The sequence below is a fragment of the Theropithecus gelada genome, chromosome 15, assembly GCF_003255815.1.
Source record: "Theropithecus gelada isolate Dixy chromosome 15, Tgel_1.0, whole genome shotgun sequence".
In the NCBI taxonomy this organism is placed as follows: domain Eukaryota; kingdom Metazoa; phylum Chordata; class Mammalia; order Primates; family Cercopithecidae; genus Theropithecus; species Theropithecus gelada.
This window is the reverse complement of record NC_037683.1, coordinates 88,214,237-88,240,242: the sequence shown is the minus strand read 5'-3', so window position 1 is coordinate 88,240,242 and position 26,006 is coordinate 88,214,237. Positions and strand designations below refer to the sequence as shown.

The following is a 26,006-nucleotide window of genomic DNA, read 5'->3' as shown; positions in this document are numbered from 1 at the left end:
AGAGAAATGAAGTGGGTGGAGAACAAAACCTTAGCAAGGAAACACAAAAATAAATTTGTAATTTAATATCAGGCAGTAAAAGGCCTATGAAGAAAAATAAAGTAGTTGGAGAGAATAGGAGATGATGGTGGTGTGAAATCCAGCGGAGTTGGGGGTTGAGTGGACTGGTTAGATGGTCTGGTCCTAGAAGGCCGCTCTGAGGGATTGGAGTAGAGGCCTGAAGGAAGTGAGGCAGTGGGCCAGGCAGGGGCGTCTGGTGGAATAGCGCCCCTGGCGGAAGGAACAGCAAGCGCAGCCGCCTGAGGCAGCACTTTGTGTCTGGCCGCACGCAGCCAGAAGGGGGAAGGAGGAGGTAGATGGAGGGTGCTGGTTGGATGGGGAGTCGTGGGGTCTCAGGGCGTCTGACCGGAGGTGGTTGTGCAGTGGAGTTAGCGGCTGCTTCACTGAAGTGGGTGAAGAGAGAATAGGAGAAGCAGAGACTGCAATTACAGGTGGCTTTTGGGAGAAGTGTTACTGTGCAGGGAAGCATGATGAGATATGGGGACCTGGTGAGGTTTTTTCGTTGCCTTTTGTTTCATGTGGCGATACATGAAACAGCATGGTCCTGGAAATGATCCACCAGCAAGGGAGAAACTCAGGAGCAGGAGGGAGGAGGCCATTTGCTGAAGAGAAGTCCCTGAGAAGCTGGGAAAATGGAGGGTCTCGGCTTTTCCCCGAAGCGGGGGAATGGGACGCGATATGGCCAGAATAGATGGGAATGCAGACAGAGTTGGGGGGCACCCAGGTCTTGAGGCAAAGTCGTCGACTGGGTGTGCCTGTGGGTGGGATTTTGAGGGAGACAGGCGGTATGGAGGGTATTCAGAGGTTTGAGGAAGGAGGAGGAGATGTATTGGAGAGAGTGAACATATTAGGAAGCTATAATGTGATCTGAGTTACTGTGGATTTATTACGAATTGTGGGTGCATGGCATTGTGTGAAAATACGGAAGGCTACATGTGATGAAATGCACTTTTTTAAAACACAGAATTGTTCTTGTAAATGGAAGCAAATTGACAGAAGTTAAATGTGTTCCTTCATTTTTGAACATACATGGAACTGACTGTGGCGTATTATACCTAATTATGCATGTTTTTTTCTGATGTGCATATATCAGATAGAGTGATGTGAATCCTTAAATATGGCTTTACTTAAACTGAATAACATGAAGAACTTTCTAAATGGTTCACGATGGGCATAAGTCGTGTTTATATAAACCTGGACTTCTCTCTTGGTACCATATTTATATAAATCTGTGTTTCTGTGTCTGACTGAATTTCAGATCAAATTTAATATTGAGAAAAAATTGAGTATCAAAGTTTGAGCCCCCAAAATTTGATTTCACCTACATAATATCTTTAGTCCATAGTTACATGAATTTCTCTTTCCTTCTTCTACACGTTCTGCCCCCCTTTATAGCTATGCTCACTGATTGCAACAGGCAAGCTTGGTTATCCGTTTTGTGTGAAGCATAGACCCATATTAGGAGCGTACGGAGCTGGGATGAAGTCCTACTTCAGGCACTTACTAGTTATATGGACATGGGCAAATTTGCTGAACCCCTTTGAGTCTTGGTTTTCTTTTTTCTTTACTTTCTTTTTTGAGACGGAGTCTCACTCTGTCGCCAGGCTGGAGTGCAGTGGCATGATCTCAGCTCACTGCAACCTCTGCCTCCCACGTTCAAGTGAGTCTCCTGCCTCAGCCTCCCGAGTAACTGGGATTACAGGTGTGCGCCACCACACCCGGCTAATTTTTTGCATTTTTAGTAGAGATGGGGTTTCACAGTGTTAGCCAGAATGCTCTCCATCTCCTGACCTGCCCACCTCAGCCTCCCAAATGCTGGGATTACAGGTGTAATCCACCGTGCTCGGCCGTTTTCTTATTTGTAAAATAGACATGGAGGCCGGGCAAGGTGGCCCACTCCTGTAATCCCAACACTTTCGGAGGCCAAGGCAGGTGAATCCCTTGACATCAGGAGCTCAACACTAGCCTGGCCAACATGGCAAAACCCCATCTCTACTAAAAATACAAAGAAAATTAGCTGGTAGTGGTGGCACATGCCTGTAGTCCCAGCTACTCAGGAGGCTGAGGCAGGACAATCGCTTGAACCCAGGGGGCGGAGGTTGCGGTGAGCTGAAATCGCACCACTGCACTCCAGCCTGGGCAGGAGAATGAGACTGTGTCTCAAACAAACAAACAAATAAACAAACCATGGAAATAGCCCTACCTCTTAGAAATGTTGTGATGATTAAATGAGATAATATAGATGAACTGTGTGGCAGAGTGCTGACTCAGAGAAAGGGTACAATGAAAGTTATCTATTATTAAGTAAAAGTGGGCCTCTCAAAATTGTGAGTATAATTTCTTTTTAAATACAAATTCCCCTCCAACCCTTAAGGAAAGGGGAATGAACAGATAAGATTATGAACTGGGATAAGTTTATGGAGAGCTGGTTACTCTAAACTATAAACTAAGGAAGGATTTTAGGTGGTCAGAGATATGGACGGATTTACCTTCAGTAATGGTGTGGATTTGAGGGGTCAGAATAGGAACCAGGAAGACCATTTGAGAGAACAGTGCAGCGCACTGATGTGTCCACAACCTTGCCAAGGTTGGTGGTGGTGGGATTGAAAGGAAGGGGTGAATATGACATTTAGAAAGAACAATTCATTAGGCATGTTAAAGATCAGATGTGGAGCTAAGGGAGAGCTTAGAGTCCAGCACGACTTTCAGACCAGAGTGGGGTAATCAGGTAAAAGCTGGCACCACCGAGATAAAGAAGGCACAGGAGGTATGAGGAGAAAGCAATGAGGTTTAGATTTCTTGAGCTGAGATTCTTGTAATATATTTAGCCAGAGATGTTCAGGAGGCTTTGGATGTGTGCATCTCAAGGCCCTGGGGAGCATTTGCACTAGTGGAGGAGCTCATCTGCTTATTGGGACAGTCAACTGTAGGAGTCACTTGCCTACTGTAGGAAACTAAAAGTATGACAGAGGAAGCGATTATGCCCAGGAAGCAAGAGTGAGGGAACCTAGTGAGCTGAGAGTTAAATCCCGGGAGGCGCCAACACCTGTAATGGGCAAAGAAAGAGAAACTCATGAAGAAGACCATAAATAACCATTCAGAGGAGTATAAAGAGAACTAGAAGAAGGTGGTATCATAAGCTAAGGGAACACAGAGTGAAAATTGAGAACCAGACATTTATAAACCAGTAATTCAATGATAAAATCCTAAAAACATTAACCATCGTAAAGCATTGTATTTCTCTTGGATTCTTTTCTTGGGATTTGAGTAGAGGGTTAGAAGTTAAATGGATATGTACCTTCTGAAAATTATGTGTACTTCCAAGAGGTTTAGAATTTGGTTATGAAGCTCTAATTTATTATTATTATTATTATTATTTTAGGTAGAGTCTTGCTCTGTCGCCCAGGCTGATATACAGTGGAGTGATCAGAGCTCATGCAGTCTTGAACTTCTGGGCTCAAACGATCCTCCTGCCTCAGCCTTCCAAGTAGCTAGGACTATAGGCACATGCTACCACGCTGAGCTAATTTTTAATTTTTTAATTTTTGTAGAGGCAGGGTCTTGCTAATGCTGCCCAGGCTGGTCTTGAACTCCTGGCCTCAAGCAACCCATCTGCCTCAGTCTCCCAGAGTGCTGGGATTACAGGCATGAGTTACTGCATCTGAGCCTGCAGCTCTAATTAAACTTCAAAATGCAATCCATTTTCCCTCTTGATGGAGCTATCTCAGTGGCACTGTTTTTATACTGTCATCTTTGTTGAGGTCATTTGTGGGGACCTCATAAATGAGGTATGGGAAAGAGGTGAGAATATTTCCTGAGGTAACTAAGAAATAGTTTGAAGAGGGAGGGGAAGAAGGTTCGGAGGATTTTGCATGTTAGCCTACCTCTGAAGAAGAGATTGCTATATCCTCCTAGAATCAAGTGAGTTGTGACAGTGGAAAAAGAGAACATAACAAGGCTGTTTTAAATCTTACTTTCCCTATTTGGGACTCTAACTTCTTTTTTGATCCTAGTAGTGTAAGTCAGCTTTTCCCTTTCTCTGTTCTGTGCAGTAAGATGCTTTTAGGTATTTTTCCACATTAAGCATGTGTTGGTACATTATATTTGGGAAATACTGTGGTTTTAAAAAGTATAAACACTGTAACATAATGTGCCTTGTAATTCGTCAGTACAGAGTTATAGCTTAAGCAGGTCCTACCACTATATGACCATGAAACCTTACTGAGTAACATCTGTGACACCTCCCAGCATGAGAGTTGTTGGTGTAGCTCGTGTAGTACTTCATGGTACTCTCGGAATCCCCAAAAGAATTTGCCTAGATCCTAGGTGAGTTGGTGAGAGGTACCAGAAGGCGGTGGTCAATGCCACTGAATATGGAGTCGGCCTGTCTGGGTTTGATTCCTGACGTTTTCATGGGCCATGTGACTCTGGCTATGTGACCTAACCCCCTTTTTTTTTTTAGACGGAGTTTCGCTCTTGTTGCCCAGGCTGGAGTGCAAATGGCATGATCTCAGCTCACTGCAACCTCTGCCCCCTGGGTTCAGGTGATTCTCCTGCCTCAGCCTCCCCTGTAGCTGGGATTACAGGTGCCTGCCACCATGCCCGGCTAATTTTGTTTTTTTTTTTTGTAAAGACGAGGTTTCACCATATTGGCCAGGCTGGTCTTGAACTCCTGACCTTAGATGATCCACCTGCTCAGCCTCCCAAAGTGCTGGGATTACAGGCATGAGCCACCGTGCCTGGCCGAGCCAAGCTCTTTTCTATGAAAGGATAATAGTAATGCCTACCTTATAGAGTTGTTACATGGATTAAATAAAATAGTACAGGTAGATCTTTATAAAATGCTTGGCTCATAGTGAGCACTCAGTGAATATGGTGATTTTCATGATGACTGTAATTGTACTTGCTGTTATCTCATTTTAAGGCATCTTGCCTAAAGGCCCATAATAAAACAATTACCATTCTCATCTTTCTTCCGTCCTCATACCTTGCTTGGAAGAAACTAAAATGATAAATTTTATGTGTCAGAATGACTGAAAGACTAGATTAAATTAATGTCACTGGTGGTCCAGCAATATAATTAAAATATGTTTCACAGGACATCAAGTTTTAGAAATTAAGTGCCTGTAAAAGCAAGGGACCTGATTTGAGGGTGACCAGGTTATTTGTCTAACAGGTTTCTATTGTAGCGTGTTACCTGTGGCTGTGAATAGTTGCTGGTTTCTATTGTATCATTCGATGTGACTGCTGCTAATGGAACTTAATGAGTCTCCATTACTGGTGTTCAGACTGTACTGTTTTTGAATTAAATGAAACAGTGCACTGGATGGAGAGGCTCTAATTAAGCGTATTTGGAAGGGAGTATACATATATTTTGTGCTGTTTCCCACATCATCCTTGCCAGTTCTAATTTTGCAGATTCCAGAAGGTCAGGAAGCATTTGTTAAGCCTCTATTGAGTTATAGAAGTTGAATTCTATAGCAGAAGCAAAAAAAGAGGGTTCTACTCACATAGAATATAATAAAAATGGAAGATGCCACTCTTTTTATTCTTTAATTTCTATTCACAAAGGTCCCAGAAAGAGGAAGTGGAAAATCTTTCTTTCAATCCCTGTGACTTGAGATGTGTTCTAAAGATGGGAAGTCTAACACTATTTTGGGAAGTACTTGTTACAGCTGAGTGTTAAACTCTTCATGGCATAATCACGACTTCTCCCTGCCCCCAGATAAGAGCGGGAATCATTTTTCATTTCTGCAATGGTCATGTCAGCCATGACACAGTTGGTTACATTCCCTCCCACGCTGTTTTTTTACTTTAATCTTGTTTATCAAAGATTTTCATTATTGAGAAACTGAAACTATACCTCCTCTCCCCCAAACAATAGAACAAGGGAAGAAAAGAAAGAAAAAAACAATGTGATATGCCAGAGTTCACTATGAAAATTTTGGCTTTTTAAAATTTAGTCTTCTACATATTTCCAGTTAAAATGATACTATTTTGTATCCTGTTTTTTTTCCACTCTTACGCATCAAAAATATTTTCTCCAATTAATTACATATACTTTGTAAATATATTTTAACTGTTATTTCTGAACTTAAAAATTTTATACCAATTTTAAAAACATAATACCGAACATACTAGACATCCCCAGCCCTGCCTCTACCACCAGAAATAGCCTTATAAAATAATTATCAACAATGTGAGTATGATTTTTAATGGCTGCATAATATTCTGTCTCATAATATAACAAATATCTGTCTGTTTTAGCATAGTAAGATTACATTTCCTTTATATTTATTGTGTCCCTATGTTCCATCCTTGCTATCACGGAACTGTTTCACCTTTTCTTTTTTAAATAAAACGAATGCTGTTATGATATAGATGAACTCATTGTTATCTTAATTTTCATCTCTGATTGCCTAATGAGGTTGATGATTTTACTGGGTTTCCTTACCTTTTGTATTTTATCTTTTCATCTGTTCGTATCCTTGGGAGTCTTGGTAATTTTTTTTCCCTCAATAAATATGAAAGTTTTTGCTTAATCAAGGGATATCAATGCCTCATTAAATTTATTAGAATACTAGTTTTCCAATTTATTTTTGTTTTAAACTTTTGTATTCTATTTTTGCATACAAGTTTCTTTTTATGTAATCAACTCATACATGTTGTAATTTATTCCGTTGCTAGTGAAGTTTAGATAGCTGCATTAGTTTCTCAGGGCTGCTGCAGCAAAATACCAAAAACTGGGTGTCTTAGGATAACAGAACTTTATTGTCTCATACTTCTGGAAGCTAGAAGTCCAAAATCAAGGTGTCGCTATCCTTCCTTGCCTCTTCTAGCTTCTGGTGTTTGCTGGCAACCGTGGGTGTTCCTTGGCTTATAGATGCATCACTCCAGTCATATGGCCATTTTATCCCTGTGTGTCTTCACATCGTCTTCCTTCTGTGTGTGTCCGTGTCAGAATTTCACGTTATAAGGACACTAGTCATACTGGATTGGGGTTCAGCCTGATTATCACATTTTAACTTGATTACTCTATCAATATCTGATTTCCAAATCAGGTCACATTCTATGGTTCTGGGGTTAAGGCTTCAACATATCCTTTTTGGGGGATACAAAACCAACCTCATCCGTATACAGAGATAATTACAAGGAAATGTACAGACATATAGTAACCATCTCTCAATTAAATTAATCTTTACTTTTTTTTTTTTTTTTTTTGAGATGGAGTCTTTTTCTGTCACCCAGGCTGGAGTACAGTGGCATGATCTGGGCTCACTGCAACCTCCGCCTCAGTCTCCTGAGTAGCAGGGATTATAGGTGCCCGCCACCATGCCAAGCTAATTTTTGTATTTTTAGTAGAGATGGGGTTTCACCATGTTGGCCAGGCTGGTCGCGAACTCTTGACTTCAAGTGATCCACCCGCCTCCCACAGTGCTGGGATTACAGGCCTGAGCCATTGCACCTGGACTAATTGTTACATTTAATTCAATTTGCTTGCAACTTATATTTACATTTGAATAGGTGAAGATGCGTTGTGTTGCTTTTACATAAATCAGTGACTGAACATCATAATCTTCAGTTAAAGTATTCAAACAACTTTAAAAATTTGCATTAGGCTTTTTCTGAATATAGGTCTTCTAAAATGGATTTTGTTTGAAACTTGGGAAGCCTGTTTGAACAGTAGAGTTAGAGATTTTTTTTTTTTTAATTTTAAAGATCCGTGTTTTTTTCTTCTTAATTACACATTTGATTATTGATTCTGTTTCTATCATTCTTTCTTCCTCAGGATCTCCTATACACATTAAAATTGTACAATGCTTGCTATTAGGAAGTATTCCAGTGTTTGTTATGTAAATGAATAAATATATTAATGAATAAAAACGGGATGATTGATCACAATTGAAGGAATCATTAGCTGGAACTGGAAATGTGGCTCTGAAATATTAAAAAGAAAGAAGGGCTAGAAATGTAGATTTGTGATTTGTCCTCTCCTATGGGTAGCAGTGGGCATTATAGGAGTGGATGAGATCACCTGAGATGAGAGTTATGTATTGGGGGAAGAAGAAGGCAAAAGATAGACTTAACCTAGGGAAGCAACTGAGACTGAGGAGCCATTTAAGGATGGAAGTAGGGTAGGAAGAGAGCTAATTCCCACTGGCTTAATGTGCTTGTTGGTTTTCTCCCTCCCTTCACCACTAGGGTTACAGAGATGTACTTCCAACTGAAAGAAATGAATGAAAAGGTGTCTTTTATAAAGGACTCCTTACTGTCTTTGGATAGCCAGGTGGGACACCTGCAGGATCTCTCTGCCCTGACTGTGGATACCCTAAAAGTCCTTTCTGCTGTTGACACCTTGCAAGAGGATGAGGCTCTCCTGGCCAAGAGAAAGCATTCTACTTGCAAAAAACTTCCCCACAGCTGGAGCAATGTCATCTGTGCAGAGGTTCTAGGCAGCATGGAGATCGCTGGAGAGAAGAAATACCAGTATTACAGCATGCCCTCTTCTTTGCTGAGGAGCCTGGCTGGAGGCCGGCATCCCCCAAGAGTGCAGAGGGGGGCGCTTCTTGAGATTACAGACAGTAAAAGAGATGCTGCAAATGTAAGAAATGACCAGGAAAAGCAAAAAACAGAAAGTAGTATAGTGGCTTCTGGGGGGTCTCCTAACAAACAAGCACACTCAAAGTATGGCCAATTTCTTCTGGTCCCTTCTAATCTAAAGCGAGTTCCTTTTTCAGCAGAAACTGTCTTGCCTCTATCCAGACCCTCTGTGGAAGCAAATACAGATGTGCTGGCAAATGAACAGGACATCCATCCTGAGGTTCTTGTTCATCTGACTGGGCAGACTCCAGTTGTCTCTGACCAGGCATCAGTGCATGAACCCAAGGAACAGCACAAGCCAATTGCTCACTTAGTGGATGGACAAGACAAGTCGGAGCAAGTGCTACCCACTTTGAGTTGCACACCTGAACCCATGACAGTAACCTCCCCTCTTTCCCAAGCCAAGATCATGCAAACTGGAGGTGGATATGTAAACTGGGCATTTTCAGAAGGCGATGAAACTGGTGTGTTTAGCATCAAGAAAAAATGGCAAACCTCTTTGCCTTCCACTTGTGACAGTGATTCCGCTCGGAGTGAACAGCACCAGAAGCAGACCCAGGGCAGCTCCCTATCTGATAACTCAACGAGATCGGCCCAGAGTAGTGAATGCTCAGAGGTGGGACCATGGCTTCAGCCAAACACATCCTTTTGGATCAATCCTCTCCGCAGAGACAGGCCCTTCGCTAGGAGTCATAGTTTTAGATTCCATAAGGAGGAGAAATTGATGAAGACCTGTAAGATTAAAAGTAAGGAATAAACATTTAAAAAACAGCATTAAGTCCTTTGCATTGCTACCAGTTTTTTTTTTTTTTTAATCTATGACTCTTTTTTTTTTTTTTTTTTTTTTTTTTGAGACGGAGTCTCGCTCTGTCGCCCGGGCTGGAGTGCAGTGGCCGGATCTCAGCTCACTGCAAGCTCCGCCTCCCGGGTTCACGCCATTCTCCTGCCTCATAATCTATGACTCTTAACCACATTGTCATTCTCCCTGTTCTGTCAGCTTTTTCTGTAAAACAAAATGGCCCCCCCTTACTGTTGTCAACTTTCTCATGTAGACCATTTCCCTTACAGATCTTTCAAGCTCTTCAGAAATAGGGCAGGGAGCATGGGTCAAAGCAAAAATGCTAACCAAAGACAGGAGACTGTCAAAGAAAAAGAAGAATACTCAAGGACTCCAGGTGCCAGTAAGTGTACTGTTATTCCATCTTTTAGGTTTTGAGCAGTCAAGGTAGTGGTCTTAGTTTGATTTATCTTTATTGTAAAGTGTCATCTACACAAAACAACATTGTATTGAAAGGTTTGAAGATATAATTTGTTCCTCTTTTTAAGAGATGGGGTCTTGCTATGTTGTCCAGGCTGATCTTGAACGTCTGGGCACAATTAATCCTTCCACCTCAGCCTTCCAAGTAACTGGGACTACAGGTGTACACAATCACACCCAGATATAAATTTAAGAGTCATTAGAGTGGATATACTGCAATTTATTTATCTGCTAACATGTTGAAGGACATTTGGGTTGTTTTCAATTTTTGGCTATTCCAAAAAAACTATCATGAACATTTGTGTACAAGTCTTTTTGTGGACATATGTTTTAATTTCTCCTTGGTAAATACTTAGGAATGGAATGTCAGAGTCATATGGTAAGTGTTTTTTAATTTTTGAAGAAACTTCCAAACTGCTTTCCAAGGTAATCATAATATTTTACATGCCCACCAGTAATTTGTGAGCATTTCAGCTGTTCCACATCCTCACTATCTTAGTTTGTTTTGTGTTGCTATAATAGAAACCCAAGACTGCATGGTTAATAAAGAAAAGAAGTTTATTTTTACAGTTCTGGAGGCCGGGTAGTCCAAGGTGGAGGGAACACATCTGGTAGGGACTTCTTGCTGGTAGAGATTCTCTGCAGAATCCTAGGTGGCACATGGCGAGGGGGGCTCCTGAGAGAGCCAAACAGGCTTTTATAACAGATCCATTCTCATGATAAATAACCCATCCCCTCCATAATCCATTAACTCATGAATGAATTAATCTATTCGTGAGCCAGAGCCCTCATGATCCAGTCACCTCTTAAAGGCTCCGTCTCTTCATACGATTACACTGAGAAGTAAGTTTTAACATGAGTTTTGGAAAGAAAAAACATTCAAATCATAGCACTCACCAATTCAGCATACTCAATCTTTTCAATTTTAGCCATATTAGTGAATGTGTAGTGGTATCTCATGGTACGATTTCCTTTGTATTTCCATAGTGACGAATGCTACTAGACATCTTTTCATGTGTTTATTTGCTTTCTGTACAGTCTTGCATTGCTTAATGATGGGGATACTTTCTGAGAAAGGTGTCATTAGGTGATTTCATCATGGCACAAACATCATGGAATGTACTTACACAAACCTAGATGGTCTAAGCTACCACATGCCTAGGCTGTACCATGTAGCCTGTTGCTCCTAGGTTATAAACTTGTACAGCATGTTACTGTACTCAACAGTTTAGGTAATTGTAACGCAATGGTATTTGTGTATCTAAGCGTATCTAAACATAGAAAGAGTCAGTAAAAGTACAGTATAAAATATAAAAATTGGTACACCTGTATAGGGCACTTACTTGCAGGACTTGGAGGTTGTTCTAGGAGTGTCAGTGAGTGAGCAGTGAGTGAATGCAAAGGCCTAGGACATTACTGTACACTACTGTAGACTTTGTAAACACTATACACTTAGGCTACACTAAATTTATTTTTAAAAAATGTGCTACATGTTATCACAGCTGTAGTGTCACTAGATGACAGGCATTTTTCAGTTCCGTTATAATCTTATAGGACCACCATTGTATTAGTGGTCTGTCATTGGCTGAAATATTGTTATGAGGGGCATGGCGGTATATCTTTTTTGGTGACATGTTTGTTCAGATCTTTGCCCATTTAAAAAATTGGGTTGTTGTCTTATTATAAAGTTGTGAGCATTTTAAAATATATGTTCAAATCCTTTTTTGAGTAGACATTTTTGCAAATATTTTGTCTCAGTGTTTGCCTTTTAATTTTCATAAATGTCCTTTGAAGTCATATTTTTTTTGATGAAGTGTTTGATTCTTTTCTGTTATAGTCTGTGATTTTTGTATCACATTTAAAATATTTTTGCCAGGATCACTAAGACTTATTCTCATGTTTTCTTCTAGGAATTTTATAGTTTTAGCTCTTGCATGTAGGTCTATAGTCCATTTTGAGGTAATTTTTTGTATATGAAGATAGCTAAGAATTGAGTTTCTTCTTTCCTCTTTCTTGAATATGAATATCAAAATTTTCTACTACTTTTTGGTAAAAAGATATCTTTTTCAATTCTATTCTTGACCATATTAACAATAATAGAAGATATCTTTTTTCTATTGAGTTGCTTTGACATCTTTGTCAAAAATTAGTTGACCATATAGATCACAATATGTATGGATCAATTTCTATCTCTATGCCAATATTATCCTATCTTGAATACAACTTTATGATAATTTTTGAGTCATATATTAAAGGTCAATTTTTTTCTTTTTCAAGGAGTTTGGCTATTTTGTGTTCTTTGCATTTCCTTATAAATTTAGAATCAGCTTGTCAATTTTTATAGAGAAGTGGGCTGGGATTATGAATGGAATTGCCATAAATCTATATGTCAATGTGGGGAAAGTTGACATCTTAACAATAATGAATCTTCTGATTCATGAACATGATATATTTCTCCATTTAGGTCTTCTTTGATTTCTTGAAGTAATATTTTATAGTTTTTAGAGTACAGATCTTGCACATATTTTGTTAAATGCATCCCTATTTCATATTTTTGATTTTATTATAACTGCAATTAGTTAACAATTTTAATATCTGATTATTTGTTTGTAGTATATAGAAGTTTTTTGATACTGGTCTTATATTTTGCAACCTTGCTAAGCGTCCTTACTTGAGTAGTTCTTGTGTAGCTTTTTAAGAATTTTCTATATACATGACCATGTTATGTACAAACATAGATAGTTTTACTTCTTCCTTTCAATCTGGACACATTGTATTTCCTTTTCTTGCCTGATTACACTGACCAGAACCTCTGATATAATATTGACTAGAAGTGATAAAAGCAGATATCTTTTCCTGTATCTGTTCTTAGGGGAAAAGCATTTAATCCTTTACCATTAAGAATGAGGTGAGTTACAGGTTTTTCTATAGATGCTGTTTATCAGGCTGAAAACTTTCCTTCTGTTTTTAGTTTTCAGAGAGTTTTTATCATTCATGGATATTAGCCTTTGTCAAATGCTTTTTCTGTATCTACTTAGGTGATCAGATATTTCTCCTTTTGATTGTGTTATTTTACAGCGAATTTCATTAATTAATTTTATAATGTTAGAATTCTTAGAATATTAAATTACTTTGCTGGGATGAATCCCACTTGGTCATGATTTTATTTTTTTATATTGTTTCATTTTGCTAAAATTTTCATTAGTTTTTTGGCATCAATTATTGAGGGATAGTTGTCTTTTTTTTTTTTTTGAGAGGGAGTCTCGCACTGTCGCCCAGGCTGGAGTACAGTGGCCGGATCTCAGCTCACTGCAAGCTCCGCCTCCCAGGTTTACGCCATTCTCCTGCCTCAGCCTCCCTATAGCTGGGACTACAGGCGCCCGCCACCTCGCCCGGCTATTTTTTTTGTATTTTTTAGTAGAGACGGGGTTTTACTGTGTTAGCCAGGATGGTCTCGATCTCCTGACCTCGTGATCCGCCCGTCTCGGCCTCCCAAAGTGCTGGGATTACAGGCTTGAGCCACCGCGCCCGGCCGGGATAGTTGTCTTTAGTTCACTTTTATTGTAATATCTTTGTCTGGTTTTAGTATCAGGATGATGCTTGGTTTATTTAGTGAGTTGGGAAGTATTCCCTCCTCTTCAGTTTTCTGGGTGAATTTGTAAGGAATTGATATTATTTCAGTCTGAAGTATTCGGTAGAATTAACCAATGAAACCATCTTTGTGGGAAAGCTTTTAACTACAAATTCAGTTTCTGTAATAGATATAGAGCTATTTAGGTTATGTAATTCTTCTTGAATGAGCTTTTTTTGTGTGTGTCAAAGAATTTATTCATTTTGTTTAAGTTGTTTAATGTATTGGCATAATGCTCATAATTTTCTCTTATTATTCATTTATTGTCTTTGAGATCTGTGGGTAGTGACATCACTTGTTTTGTTCCTAACATTTTATTTCGTTTAGTCGTCTATTTATTTTTGAGATGGAATCTTGCTTTGTCACCCAGGCTGGAGTGCAATGGCTTGATCTTGGCTTACTGCAACCTCTGCCTCAGGTTCAAGCGATTCTTCCACCTCAGCCTCCCAAGTAGCTGGGATTACAGGTGCCTACCACCACACCTGGCTAATTTTTGTATTTTTAGTAGAGATGGAGTTTGACCATGTTGACCAGCCTGGTCTCAAACTCCTGACCTCAGGTGACCTGCCCACCTTGGTTTCCCAAGTGCTGGGATTACAGGGGCGAGCCACCATGCCGGCCGGCCCGTTCCTAACATTTTAAATTTGGATTTTCTCTCATTGTTTCATAATCAGTCTGGCTACAGGTTTATCTGTTTTATTGATCATCTCAAAGAACCAGCTCTTGTTTTCATTGATTTTTCTCTAATTCCCTTCCTCCGCACCCCCCCACCCCTTTTTTTTGAGACAGGGTCTTTCTCTGTCGCCCAGACTGGAGTGCAGTGGCGCAATCTCAGCTCACTGCAAACTCTATCTCCCAGGGTCAAGCAATTCTTTTGCCTCAGCCTGGGATTACTAGCTGGGATTACAGGCCTGTGCCTGTAATCAGGCACAGGTAATACAGGCCTGACTAGCTGGGATTACAGGCCTGTGCCACCATGCCCAGCTGATGTTTGTATTTTTAGTAGAGACAGGTTTTCGACACGTTGACCAGGCCGGCCTCAATTGATCCGCCTGCCTCAGCCTCCCAAAGTGCTGGGATTACAGGAATGAGCCACCACGCCTAGCCTCTGATTTCTGTTTCATTCATGCTTGCTCTTATCTTTATTATTTCTTTTGTTCTATTTACTTTGGGTTTAACTTTGCTCTTCTCTTTCTAGGTTTTTAGTTTGTTTGTTTGTCTTTCAGACAAAGTCTCTCTCTGTAGTGCAGGCTGGAGTGCAGTGGCACGATACTGGCTCACTGCATCCTCCACCTCCTGAGTTCAAGTGATTCTCCTGCCTCGGCCTCCCAAGTAGCTGGGACTATAGGCACACACCACCACACTCGGCTAGCTTTTGTATTTTCAGTAGAGACGGGGTTTTGCCATTTTGGCCAGGCTAGTCTCGAACTCCTGACCTCAGGTGATCTGCCTGCCTCGGCCTCCCAAAGTACTGAGATTACAGGTGTGAACCACCACGCCTGGCCTCTAGTTTGTTAAGGTAGAAACTCTGGTCATTGATTTGAGACTTCCTTCTTAAATTTTTTTTTTTTGAGACAGGGTTTCACTCTTGACACGGGCTGGAGTGCAGTTGTCATTTCGGCTCATTGCAACCTCTGTCTCCCAGTCTCAAGTGATCCTCTCACCCCAGGCCCTCGAGTACCTGGACCCACAGGTGTGCCACCACACCCGGCTAATTTTTTTTTTTCTTTTTGTAGAGATGGGGTTTCTTCATGTTACCCAGGCTGTTTGTTAAACTCCTAAACTCAAGCTATTCACCTGCCTCAGCCTCCCAAAGTGCTGGGATTACAGGTGTGAGCCACTGTGCCCGGCCTTCTTTTCTAATGTAGTCATTTAGTGTTATAAAATTCCCTCTAAGCACTGTTTGAGCTCTTTCCTACAAATTTTGATGTGTTGTTTTTATTTTCATTCAGTGAGTCTTTTTATATATCATTAGGAAGTTTTAGATCTCAAGTAGCAATTCTGTAAGAATTCACCTTTCATGATCTTAATGCTCTGCCTTATTTAAAAAATTTTTACACTTATTTTTCTAAATAATAATCTGGATGCATTAAAAAAAATACCTTAGCCTTTTTTTAGAATGAGAAGCAGAAGCAAAGAGATTAGTATTGAGACAATTATGTAAAAGCACCTTTTAGGGGAGAGATAAGGAAGGCTATTCTTTCAGGGAAAATGCCGTGAGTTTCTGCAATCCCAAGAAATATGCACTTAAGTAGATTTATTTTTGGAATAGTTCACATGTCCAGTGTTCAACTAGAAATTGCAACTGAGTTCAGTAATTCAAACTTGCATTTATTTATTTATTGCTTTTGAGTTACCAATTTACCCCGTTTGTTCTGCAGCTCGGAAATATATAGAACAGTCATATTATTGGCTATCTATTGTTTTAGTAATGAAGGAAAAGGGGCTAAAGACATTACGTGATTTTCCCAAATTCACATGGCTTCTAAATGACAGAGCTAGAATTCCAACACGAATTCTTTGGATTCAAACATTTTCTCAAAATATGATCTCCTATTAGCAGCATGAGCATCACCTGGGAATTAGAGATTCAAATTCTCCCTCCTTCCAGACCTGTTGCATTAGAGATTCCAGGGGTGGGATCCAGTGACCTGTGGCTTAAACCAGCCCCTAAGCCTGGGTGATTCTGATGTGCACTCAAGATTAAGAACTAAGGTGTGGAGCAGGGGTTCTCAGTCATGACTGCAAAGAGAAATCACGTGGATGCTTGTGTCCTGCCAGCCTAAGTGATGGGATTTGTCAGCGCTTCCCAGGCAATTGTAATATGCAGCCAGTGTTAACAGACACCGCCCTTCACCATGGTTCTTCTATTAGTGTGACTCACTGTGCTTTTGAATTAATGTCATTGTGTTCCAACAAGTGTCTTTATCTCCAGATCATAACAGTTAATGCCTGCTCTCAGAGTGACCAATTGAATCCAGAGCCAGGAGAAAACAGCATCTCTGAGGAGGAGTACAGCAAGAACTGGTTCACAGTGTCCAAATGCAGTCAGACAAGTATGTAACATCTACACTCTTGGATCCCAAAATACCTGGTGGAGTTTTCTCAGGGTCCAGTCTTTAGACCATTGGCGGTCCCTCCTGTTCTTTCACATGGAGATGAGGGAAAGAGAAGGTAGTTACACTCTGTAAGGAAAATAGCATTTTTCTGCTTTTAATTTTTATGACAGGGACAAATTTCTTTTTGCCTAAAGGACTCCAGAAAAGAAAAATTAAGATTTAGATAGTCTCTTGTATTCAAAGCTGTTGAACCTTACTCAGAGTGTTTTATCCAGACAGTATTCATTTAGTCTGATTTATGGATAGGCGATTGTTTAATCTTATAAATTCTTAAAGTACCTGTGACACTGAAATTATCTCTTAAGCTTAATAATGGTGCTTGTAGAGGAGAGAAGATGGATCAACCAGCCAAGAATGAATACTATGGGCTAGGCCTGGACAGTGAAATAAGTCTGGACAGGTAAGATGAGGGCAGATTGTGAACAGAAAAGATAGCAATGATCAGAACTTTGGACTTCTTACATTAGATAAGAGACCTTTACCAATAAACAGAAAGGACTAAGTGATTAAGGAGTCATAGGTTTTAAAAATATTTAAAATACTAAACTTAAGGTACAAGTAGACATTGTATTGAAATTTATGCTGTCAGACTTTTCTAAAAATCTGCTTGTTCGTATGGTAAATGGTTCTCAACCAAGGGGTAATTTTACACATTCCCCTCACTTTCCCCACAGGACACTTGGGAATGTCTGGAGATATTTTTGTCTCGTAACTAAAATGGGGGGGAATGCTTTTGCCACCCAGTGAGTAGAGGACAGGGATACTGTTAAACATCTTACAATGAACGGGATAGATAGGTCCTCCTGACAATTATCCAGCCCAAAATGTCATTGCTAAGGTGGAGAAACCCTGATTTTATGTTAAAAATACTCACTTGTCTGTTAAATCACTGAGAATCAAGTGGACTCTAAGCTGACAGAGACATTTAGAAATTAAATTAGTCAGCACCCCCTCAATTTATAGATTAGCTTGAGAGCTTAATTTGCCTTGACTTTAATCATACCGTTTACTAGAGACCATAAGTTTGAATAAATCAAATCCCACACCTAAAGACTTGACTCCAGGACCAATTATAAATAGATTCATTTTATTTATAAATGTCATATATTTATATTATATATATATTAGGTATTTTTTTATAAATAGTGTAATTTATGTTTAGGATATTATATATCATTCTTAAATCATTTAAGTTCTTTCCAATGAATTTCAAACGTAGAGAGATGCAAATGGCAGGAGGTTTCTGGGAAAGAATCTCATTAAGTCAGATGATCAGATGGGGAGGTAAGGCTAGGGAAATAGGTTGATCCGAGTGCCCAGCTAATCTGAGTGAGTATCGAGGCCCACTGTCTTCCTTGAACCACATCCGGAGTTGGGAGCCTTATTTTTTTGAAACGTGTCTGACTTAATAATTAATTGAAAAAGAATTTGAAAAATAACAGTTTGTGGATAGGCAGATGCCCTGTCAGGTAGCATTCTCTCTCTCTCTGTTTTTTTTTTTTTTTTTTAAAGACAGGTTCTGGCTCTATCACCCAAGCTGGAGTATAGTTACGTGATCACAGCTCACTGCAGCCTTGACCTCCTGGGCTCAAGCGATCCTTCCACCTCAGCCGCCCGAGTAGCTGGGACTATAGCGTGTGCCACCATGCTTGGCTAATTGTGTTTATTTTTTGTAGAGATGGGGGTCTCGCTATGTTACCCAGGCGGGTCTCAAACTCCTGTCCTCAAGCAGAGCTCCTGTCTTGGCTTCCTAAAGTGCTAGGATTACAGGCATGTGCCAGTTACTACACTTGGCCTTCAAATAGTATTTTTTACACTTCTTGTATACTTTTTTTTTTTTCCAGCACAAAATCATTAGGGAAAAATACAACCGTTATCTCCTATTTTTAGTCAGGACTCCTAATAAGTATTATTCTCAGAATTAATCCGACCAAGTATTCATTAAATATTTATTATGCATCTACTGTATGTAGTAACTCTGTAGGTACCAGCTACAAAAAGAATAACAGTAATGATCCTCATCATCCTTTTTAATAAAAGGCTAAAAATTAAATCTATTTATTTGATGGCATTCCTTTTTTTTTTTTTTTTTTTTTGAGACAGTCTCATTCTGTTGCCCAGGCTGGAGAGCAGTGGTACAATCTTGGCTCACTGCAACCTCTGCCTCCCAGGTTCAAGCGATTCTCTTGCCTCAGCCTCCTGAGTAGCTGGGATTACAGTTATGTGCCACTACACCTGGCTCATTTTTATATTTTTAGTAGAGACAGGGTTTCTCCATGTTGGTCAGGCTGGTCTTGAACTCCTGACCTCAGGTGATCCACCCACCTTGGCCTCCCAAAGTGTTGGGATGACAGGCGTGAGCCACGGCGCCTGGCCTCTATCATTCTTTTGTTGTTGTTGTTTTTAAGTAGCCTACTATGATGTTTGATGCAGTTGCTAAGGAAGGACTCCTAATTAGACTAGGAATGGAATTAAATTTCACATATTTTAAATAAAGCATGTGCAATAGTGTGCAGGGACAAGGTAGATATAAAAATTACTAAAGGTGTTGTCTTATAAGAGGACAGTTTATGGATCATTTAATTCTCGACTTCGATAGAGAAGTGTAAGTTGTTATAAATGCGAAAGTAACTATAGAAGAATAGAAATAGAATATATAGTTTTCAACCTCTTGAGGAAAAAAAGGATAAAGGAAACTTGGTAAAACTTGCTAAAAACAGAAAGAGAAAACTATATCCAAGTTTAAATGAATGTACTGTGTTCAGATTTTTCTATTTGGGAACTGTGATTTGAATGTAACACATTTTCATGTATTTTCTAATCTTTCTCTTCCTCTTTACAAGGTGTAAAACCTTACATACATCAGAAAACGAAAACTAAAGACATTGGGCAATGTGCTGTACAAGTCAGCGATTATCTAAAGCAGTCTCAAGAGGTAAAAAATATTTTAGGAGTTAAAAAAAACATTCGAGCATGCAGTGCTTCTCTTGACTATGCCCAGTTTACCTTTATGTCCCTTAATTGGCTTCTACTTTTATTGACAGTCTGTTTAATCTTTGTTTTGAAGCTATGCTCAGTTGAATTCCTGTTCTATTTTTTCAATCCCCTACACGTTATTCTTTCTTTGACATTCTTCTTTATGCAATTTACCTGTCCGCTCAGTAATGTATCCTGGGGATGTTTAGCATGAAAGAATTCAGTTTTTGAAACTGTTTTCAAATATATGAAAGTTGTCATGTGGAAGAAAAATAAGCTATTTTCTATACTCTTTTAAGAGGTAGATCTAGAATCAACATATAGAAGCTACTGGGAGACAGATTTCAGCCCAATCTGAGGAGAAATTTTTAGCAATTGGAGCTTTCCAAGCATGGAATGATTTATTTCTGGAAGTAGTGAGTCCCTCACTAGTGCGATCAGTCAAGCATAGGCTGAACAAACCTCTTCGCAGGCATGATGGAGGGGATTCAAGCCTTGCGGGGTAAAGGACCCTTAGTGTTTCTTCAGTGCTGAGATTCTCTGGTTTTGCAGTCTGTTTTTCTTGCTGTCTAAAAATATGGGCCTTGTTTTGTGCCATCCGCCATGTGGGAAGTGTGAATAATTAGCTTAACCCAAGAAACCTAATTTTAAGTCTTTGTTTGAATATTACCTGTTTGAACTTGAGAACTGTTGGGACATGACTGTATACTAACAACCTTAGATATTCTTATAGGAATAGGATCTGTGAAAGATTTTCAAAGTAAAATGTCAGAATACTTGAGGATAATTGGAAGCAGGGACCTGTGTTCAAATTCTGGTTCTGCCACTTTCTACGTTTCAAAGCTATGTATATCAGTTAACCTACAAGCTTCATTGGCTGTATCTCTAAAGTGGGACTAATGCCATCCTTATGAGATTATTGCTAACGGACAGCAAAAATGACAACTATGAAAAGGCCTACCTAGAGTAATGCCTGGAGTATACTAGGTCTCGGGAAATAATTGAATTTGAGTAGGAAATCAAATGAGATAAATCCAAGGTAATGTTATTTTAAATAATCATCATGACCTGAGATGAGAATCTTTTCATAAGACATAACAATGTGACGATCCGTGTTGTCTGTCAACTTGTACTTTCATTTTTCTCCATGTCATTAGCTGATTGTGTATGTTCAATCCTCATTAACTGTGTATGTTTAGTCCTGATTTTCTGTGTTTGGTCTGTAAAAAATTTCACATATTACATTTTCTGTTTGATATCTCCTTAAAGGTAATTTCATTCTGTTAAAGTCCATCGACACACTGAGTTCTCTGACATTGCCCTAACATTATGCATCTTTCTGGCTTGGGTTTAGTATGTTTTTTAAAAGAAGAATATTCAGGTAGATGAAGAAAAAAGAAAGATTCTCCAAGAAGCGTGTTTGGCAGATCATTCCTAGAAACTTGGGGTGGGATTATGTTGAGCACACACGTAATGGCCTTTCCTTCTGCTCAGGATCTCAGCAAAAATGCTTTGTGGAATTCCAGGAGCACCAACCTCAATAGGAACTCCCTGTGAGTATTTCTAAATGTTTATCTTTGAGAGTCTTTGGCTTCTATTTTTTTTTTTTTTTTAACTTGGTTAGAAACAAAGGTTTAATTTAGTCAGAAAGGGAGAAAAAGAAGTGTGTGTCAAATGACAATATTGTTCTTTTGTTAGCAGAATGAAAATGATTTCTTCTCCAAGTTTTCCTGTCTCTGGCAACAAGATCTCACCTGAGTGCCTTTTAAGAATATAACGAAACACATACTCCTATAACAAATTAAACGTTTGCCTTTTCAGTGTCAAAACACACATGGAATAATGATTATCATATCTTTTTGGATAGATAAGATTGTGAATTTGCATAAAAGAGTAGAAATAAATCTGTCTTGCTTCAAGAAACAGACTTAGACTGAACACCTGATTACATTTATTCTTTAATTTTTAAAATAATTATTTTTTCCTTTTAGTTTATAAGGCATATCTTTTTTGTTTTTGGTTGCTCAGTAACATCCTAATCACCAAAGCAATAACTCTGAGAAAGGTTGAGACAGACAGGGAGAGGAAGTTTGGATGGGGGGAGAAAGAATATAGAGAACTCACGTGGTTGTAGACTTGAGTATCTTCCTGGAATTTTATTAGTATATATTTAGAGATAGGAAAGTTGTAAACCAACCAAGCAAACATTATCCTATTTTATTTGTAGTATTTTCTGGACTTTCCTAGTTGCATCATCAAATTAGCTATTCATACAGGTAGAATTCAAAACCATCTACTCTGTGGAAGTGCCGATTGATACCCAGCAGGTAGAAGGTGACTTTCAGTTTGCAGTCAGCTCTGTTTAGAGATGGTCTTTCTCTAGGCCTCCCGTCATGGACCCTGTGCAAGCCTGCCTCCAGACTTAAAGGACACGTGACTTTCTTCTCCCAAAGATTCAGTAGTTTGTGCTCATGCAGAGTAGTGGGTTATTGCAGCATGAACTTGAACAATAATCGTAATTGTACTTTCTTTCCTAAGGACCTTAAATACCGAAGATATTATTTGAATGTATTTGTTCAGACTCGCCTGTGGCCACTTGTGCATTTGAGCAGGGCAAGTAACAATTTAAAGAGAACTAATTTCAGCCTGTGAACATTTAGGGGCCACGTGGGCTAATGAAACTGATTTGTAGGCTTGTCCAGAGACATTCACAGACTCATTTGTAGGCATCTGCTTTGCGTAGTTCAGGAACCTTTTAGTTTAATTGATCCAGAAGAATACAAACACAGTTACATCTTATATATATTGTGTGATCACAAAGCTAATTAAAAAACAACTGCTTTTCAATTAGCTGAGGGTGTACACAGTAAATGACTTACATACAGATCTGGTGCTCATTTTTCTATAAAAACACTTGCAGCGCTGAAAACTTACTTCTTTATTGATACAATAAGGATTAGATGTAACTAATACTTCTCTTTCAAATATATATACAGTCATGCATCAATTAACAACAGGATACATTCTGAGAAATGTGTCATTAGGTGATGTCATACTTGTACAAACATCATAGAGTGCATTTACACAAACCTAGATGGTCTAGCCTACTACACACCTAGGCTATATGGTCTGGCTTATTGTTCCTAGGCTACAAACCTGTACAGTATGTTACCGTACTGACTACTGTAAACTATGGTATTTGTGTATCTAAACACAAAAAAGGTACAGCAAAAATACAGTATAAAAGATAGAAAATGGTACACCTGTATAGGACGCTTACAATGAATGGAGCTTGCAGGACTGGAAGCTTGCTCTGGGTGTCAGAGTGAATGAGTGGTGAAAGAATGTGAAGGCCTCGGACATTACTCTACATGACCGGAGACTTTATGCATACACTTAGGCTACACTAAATTTATACAAGTTTTTTTTCTTTTTGAAATAATCAATTAACCTTAGCTTTACTGTCACTTTATAACTTTAAAAAATTTAAAAATCTTTTTGACTCTTTTACAATAACACTTAGCTTAAAACACAAATCCATTGTACAGCTGTACAAAAATATCTTCTTTTTTTATATCCTTATTCTAGAAGCCATTTTCTGTTTTTAAATTATTTATTTATTTAGTTTTACTTCTTAAAGTTTTTAAAAATATGAAGACACAAATACACACATTAGCCTAGACCTACACAGGATTAGGATCATCAATGTCACTGTCTCCTACCTCCTCATCTTGTCCCACTGGAAGGTCTTCAGGGGCAATAACATGCATGGAGCTATCATCTTCTATGATTACAATGCCTTCTTCTGGATACCTCCTGAAGGACCTGCCAGAGGCTGTTTACAGTTAACTTAAAAAAAAAACACACAAGTAGAAGGAGTACATGCTAAAAGAATGAAAAAGAGCATAATACAATAAATACATAAACCAGTAACATAGTCATCCATCATGATCATCAAGTATTATGTGCTGTACACAGTTGCATGTACTTATTTTTATATGACTGGCAGCACAGCAGGCTTATTTACACCAGCATAATCACAAACACGTAAGTAATGCATTGCACTGTCACTTTACGATGGCTAAGATGTCACTAGGTGTTGGGAATGTTTCAGCTCCATTATAATCTATGGGACCATTGTAATCTATGCTGTCTGTCATTGACCAAAACATCATTATGCAGTGCTTGACTGTATATGTATTTTACATGTGTATAAAATATACACTCTGTGTTGTTACTGTTTCACGTGCTGTTTCCTTTTTTTTTCATAATTGTAAGATTTAAGGCAGCATTATCTAAACAACTTCATTGTTTTTTCAAACAGGCTGAAAAGTTCAAATGGAGTTGACAGTAAGTTTTTCTATTTAAACATTTTATTTTTTATTTTTTCATCTTTTTAATGCTGGGGTTCACTGTCCTGCTGATACTTTTGTCATTCTTGAAATTGTGTTTATGATTTTTGTCCACCATGCAATGTAGAAAGTTCAGTAGAAGAGTAGAAATTTGAATATCTTTCTTCAGACAAATTGGGATTGATGTCTGGTTTAAAACTTTTTGAATGACCTGTTTCTGGCTGTCATTTCCCCATTTTCTGTGTGAATGAGAGTGTAAGCACTGAGCTCATTTTGCTCACCAACTCTTACTGTCCTTTTGTTTTTGCACACATTACTCATTCAGAGCCATTTATAAGATTGTTATATGGGTGCCTTTTCCTGTAGGGTTTTAGTAAGATCTGGGGCCCCACATGGCTAAATAGAACTAGGTCATGTGAGATAGCTCCCTAGTAAAGCCACTATAGTTACTCTCAAACTTGACTACAATTTACAAACTCCTTTCCATATTCTTGACTCCTTGATGTAAAGGCACCTTCATCTTCTGTATTCTTGTTCCATCACACTTTCTTGGGTTTCCAGTACTCCCCCACCTGCTTTGCACTTGATTCCTTCTCCTCAGCCTACTAACAAATTTAGGTTGTTTTCTATACAAAAGAAACAAATCGTCTTTTTCTTGATTTGCCTAGATTTCAAGCTGCCACTCCAACCCTTCACCTCCAGATTAATTGAAAGAGCAACTAACATTTGATCTTCAGCCCATGGAGTGTGCCCTATCACTTTCCTGAAACTCCACTACAACTGCTAACTAACTTGACTCTTCTCAGTTCTCGCTGAACTCATGGCATTTGATATTGACCATTTTTCCTTCATGACACCCTCTCTTTTCTATGTTTCCTTGAGGCTCTTCTTCTTTGGCTGTTCTACTTCTTTGTTGACTTACTTTTGGTCTTTCTGAGAGCCTCTTGTTCCTTCATGCAAGCTGGAAATCTTAGTCATTTACAATCTCCTTCCCACCCCATTGCTCTTAGCTATTATTAACCTTGCCTTCTAACTCCGTCCCTCCCCAGCCATTCCCCACCCCCACATCTTCAAAGCGATCTGTTTGGTCTAGCCTACTGCTCCTACCTTAAAACCACCATTATTTATTTTCCAAAACAAAAGTGTATACTTTCATTTGCCCTTGAGTTTGTCTTAGCATTCTGATTGGTTTGTCTCCTTTTAAACTTTCTTATGTTTCTATCAGAATTATCTTTATGAATGCTAAATCATCACTCAGGTAGAAGCCTTCAATGACTTCCTGTTACCCAAAGACAGACTGCAAACCCCTGAGTTTTTCCTCAATATTCTTGAAAGCTGGATCTCAGTTCGAATTTCCAGGCCTATAGGCATGATCTCTTTCATTCACTATTTCTGTCTTGCAGAATATGACTGACCACATAGTAACACCTCCGTGTGGAGGTCTAAAAGGTGTCTCAAACAAAATGTTCCAACACTGTCCTCTCTCATCTCAGGAAATGGCAACTCTGTCCTCCCAGTTCCTGAGGCTAAAGTCTTGCAATACTTGTCCTCCATTTTTTCACATCCCTACATCCCATCTATCAGTAAATCTTTTAAAATATATCAAGACTTTGATCATGTTTTGCTACTTCCACATAACACGGTTTTTAAGCAATCATAATCTCTTCCTTGGATTATAGTATGGCCTCCAAACTATTGCTCTCTAGTAGTCTTTTTCCAGAAACAGCCAGAATAATCCTTTTAAACTGAAAGTTGAACTGAGTCCCTCTTGCTTAAATGGCATTCCTCCTCACTTTGCAAAAGCAAAGTCCAAACAGAGTCTACAACACCCTGTTCTGCTTTCCAGCCACCCCCCAACCTCATTTCTCTCAGTGCATTTCACTGTGGGTACACCCTCCTCCTTAAACATGACAAGCATGGACCTGCCCCAGGACATTTGCACTTGCTGTTACCTATCACTGGAATAGTCTTCATTTATTCATATTGCTGCCCCTCTCTTCCTTCAACTC

At 39.1% G+C, this 26,006-nt stretch overlaps 1 protein-coding gene across 3 annotated transcripts in view; it reads left to right on the top strand.

Moving 5' to 3' along the window:
• The window catches only part of TRPM6 (transient receptor potential cation channel subfamily M member 6), a 162,327-nt gene that overhangs the window by 114,672 nt on the left and 21,649 nt on the right, over positions 1–26,006 (top strand). For all 3 annotated transcript variants that reach the window (XM_025359443.1, XM_025359445.1, XM_025359444.1), the window contains exons 26-31: positions 8,263–9,407; positions 9,730–9,842; positions 16,486–16,606; positions 19,513–19,604; positions 21,140–21,198; positions 23,970–23,995. In XM_025359443.1, coding sequence (XP_025215228.1) covers positions 8,263–9,407; positions 9,730–9,842; positions 16,486–16,606; positions 19,513–19,604; positions 21,140–21,198; positions 23,970–23,995 — 1,556 coding nt within the window. The remainder of the gene's footprint in view (positions 1–8,262; positions 9,408–9,729; positions 9,843–16,485; positions 16,607–19,512; positions 19,605–21,139; positions 21,199–23,969; positions 23,996–26,006) is intronic.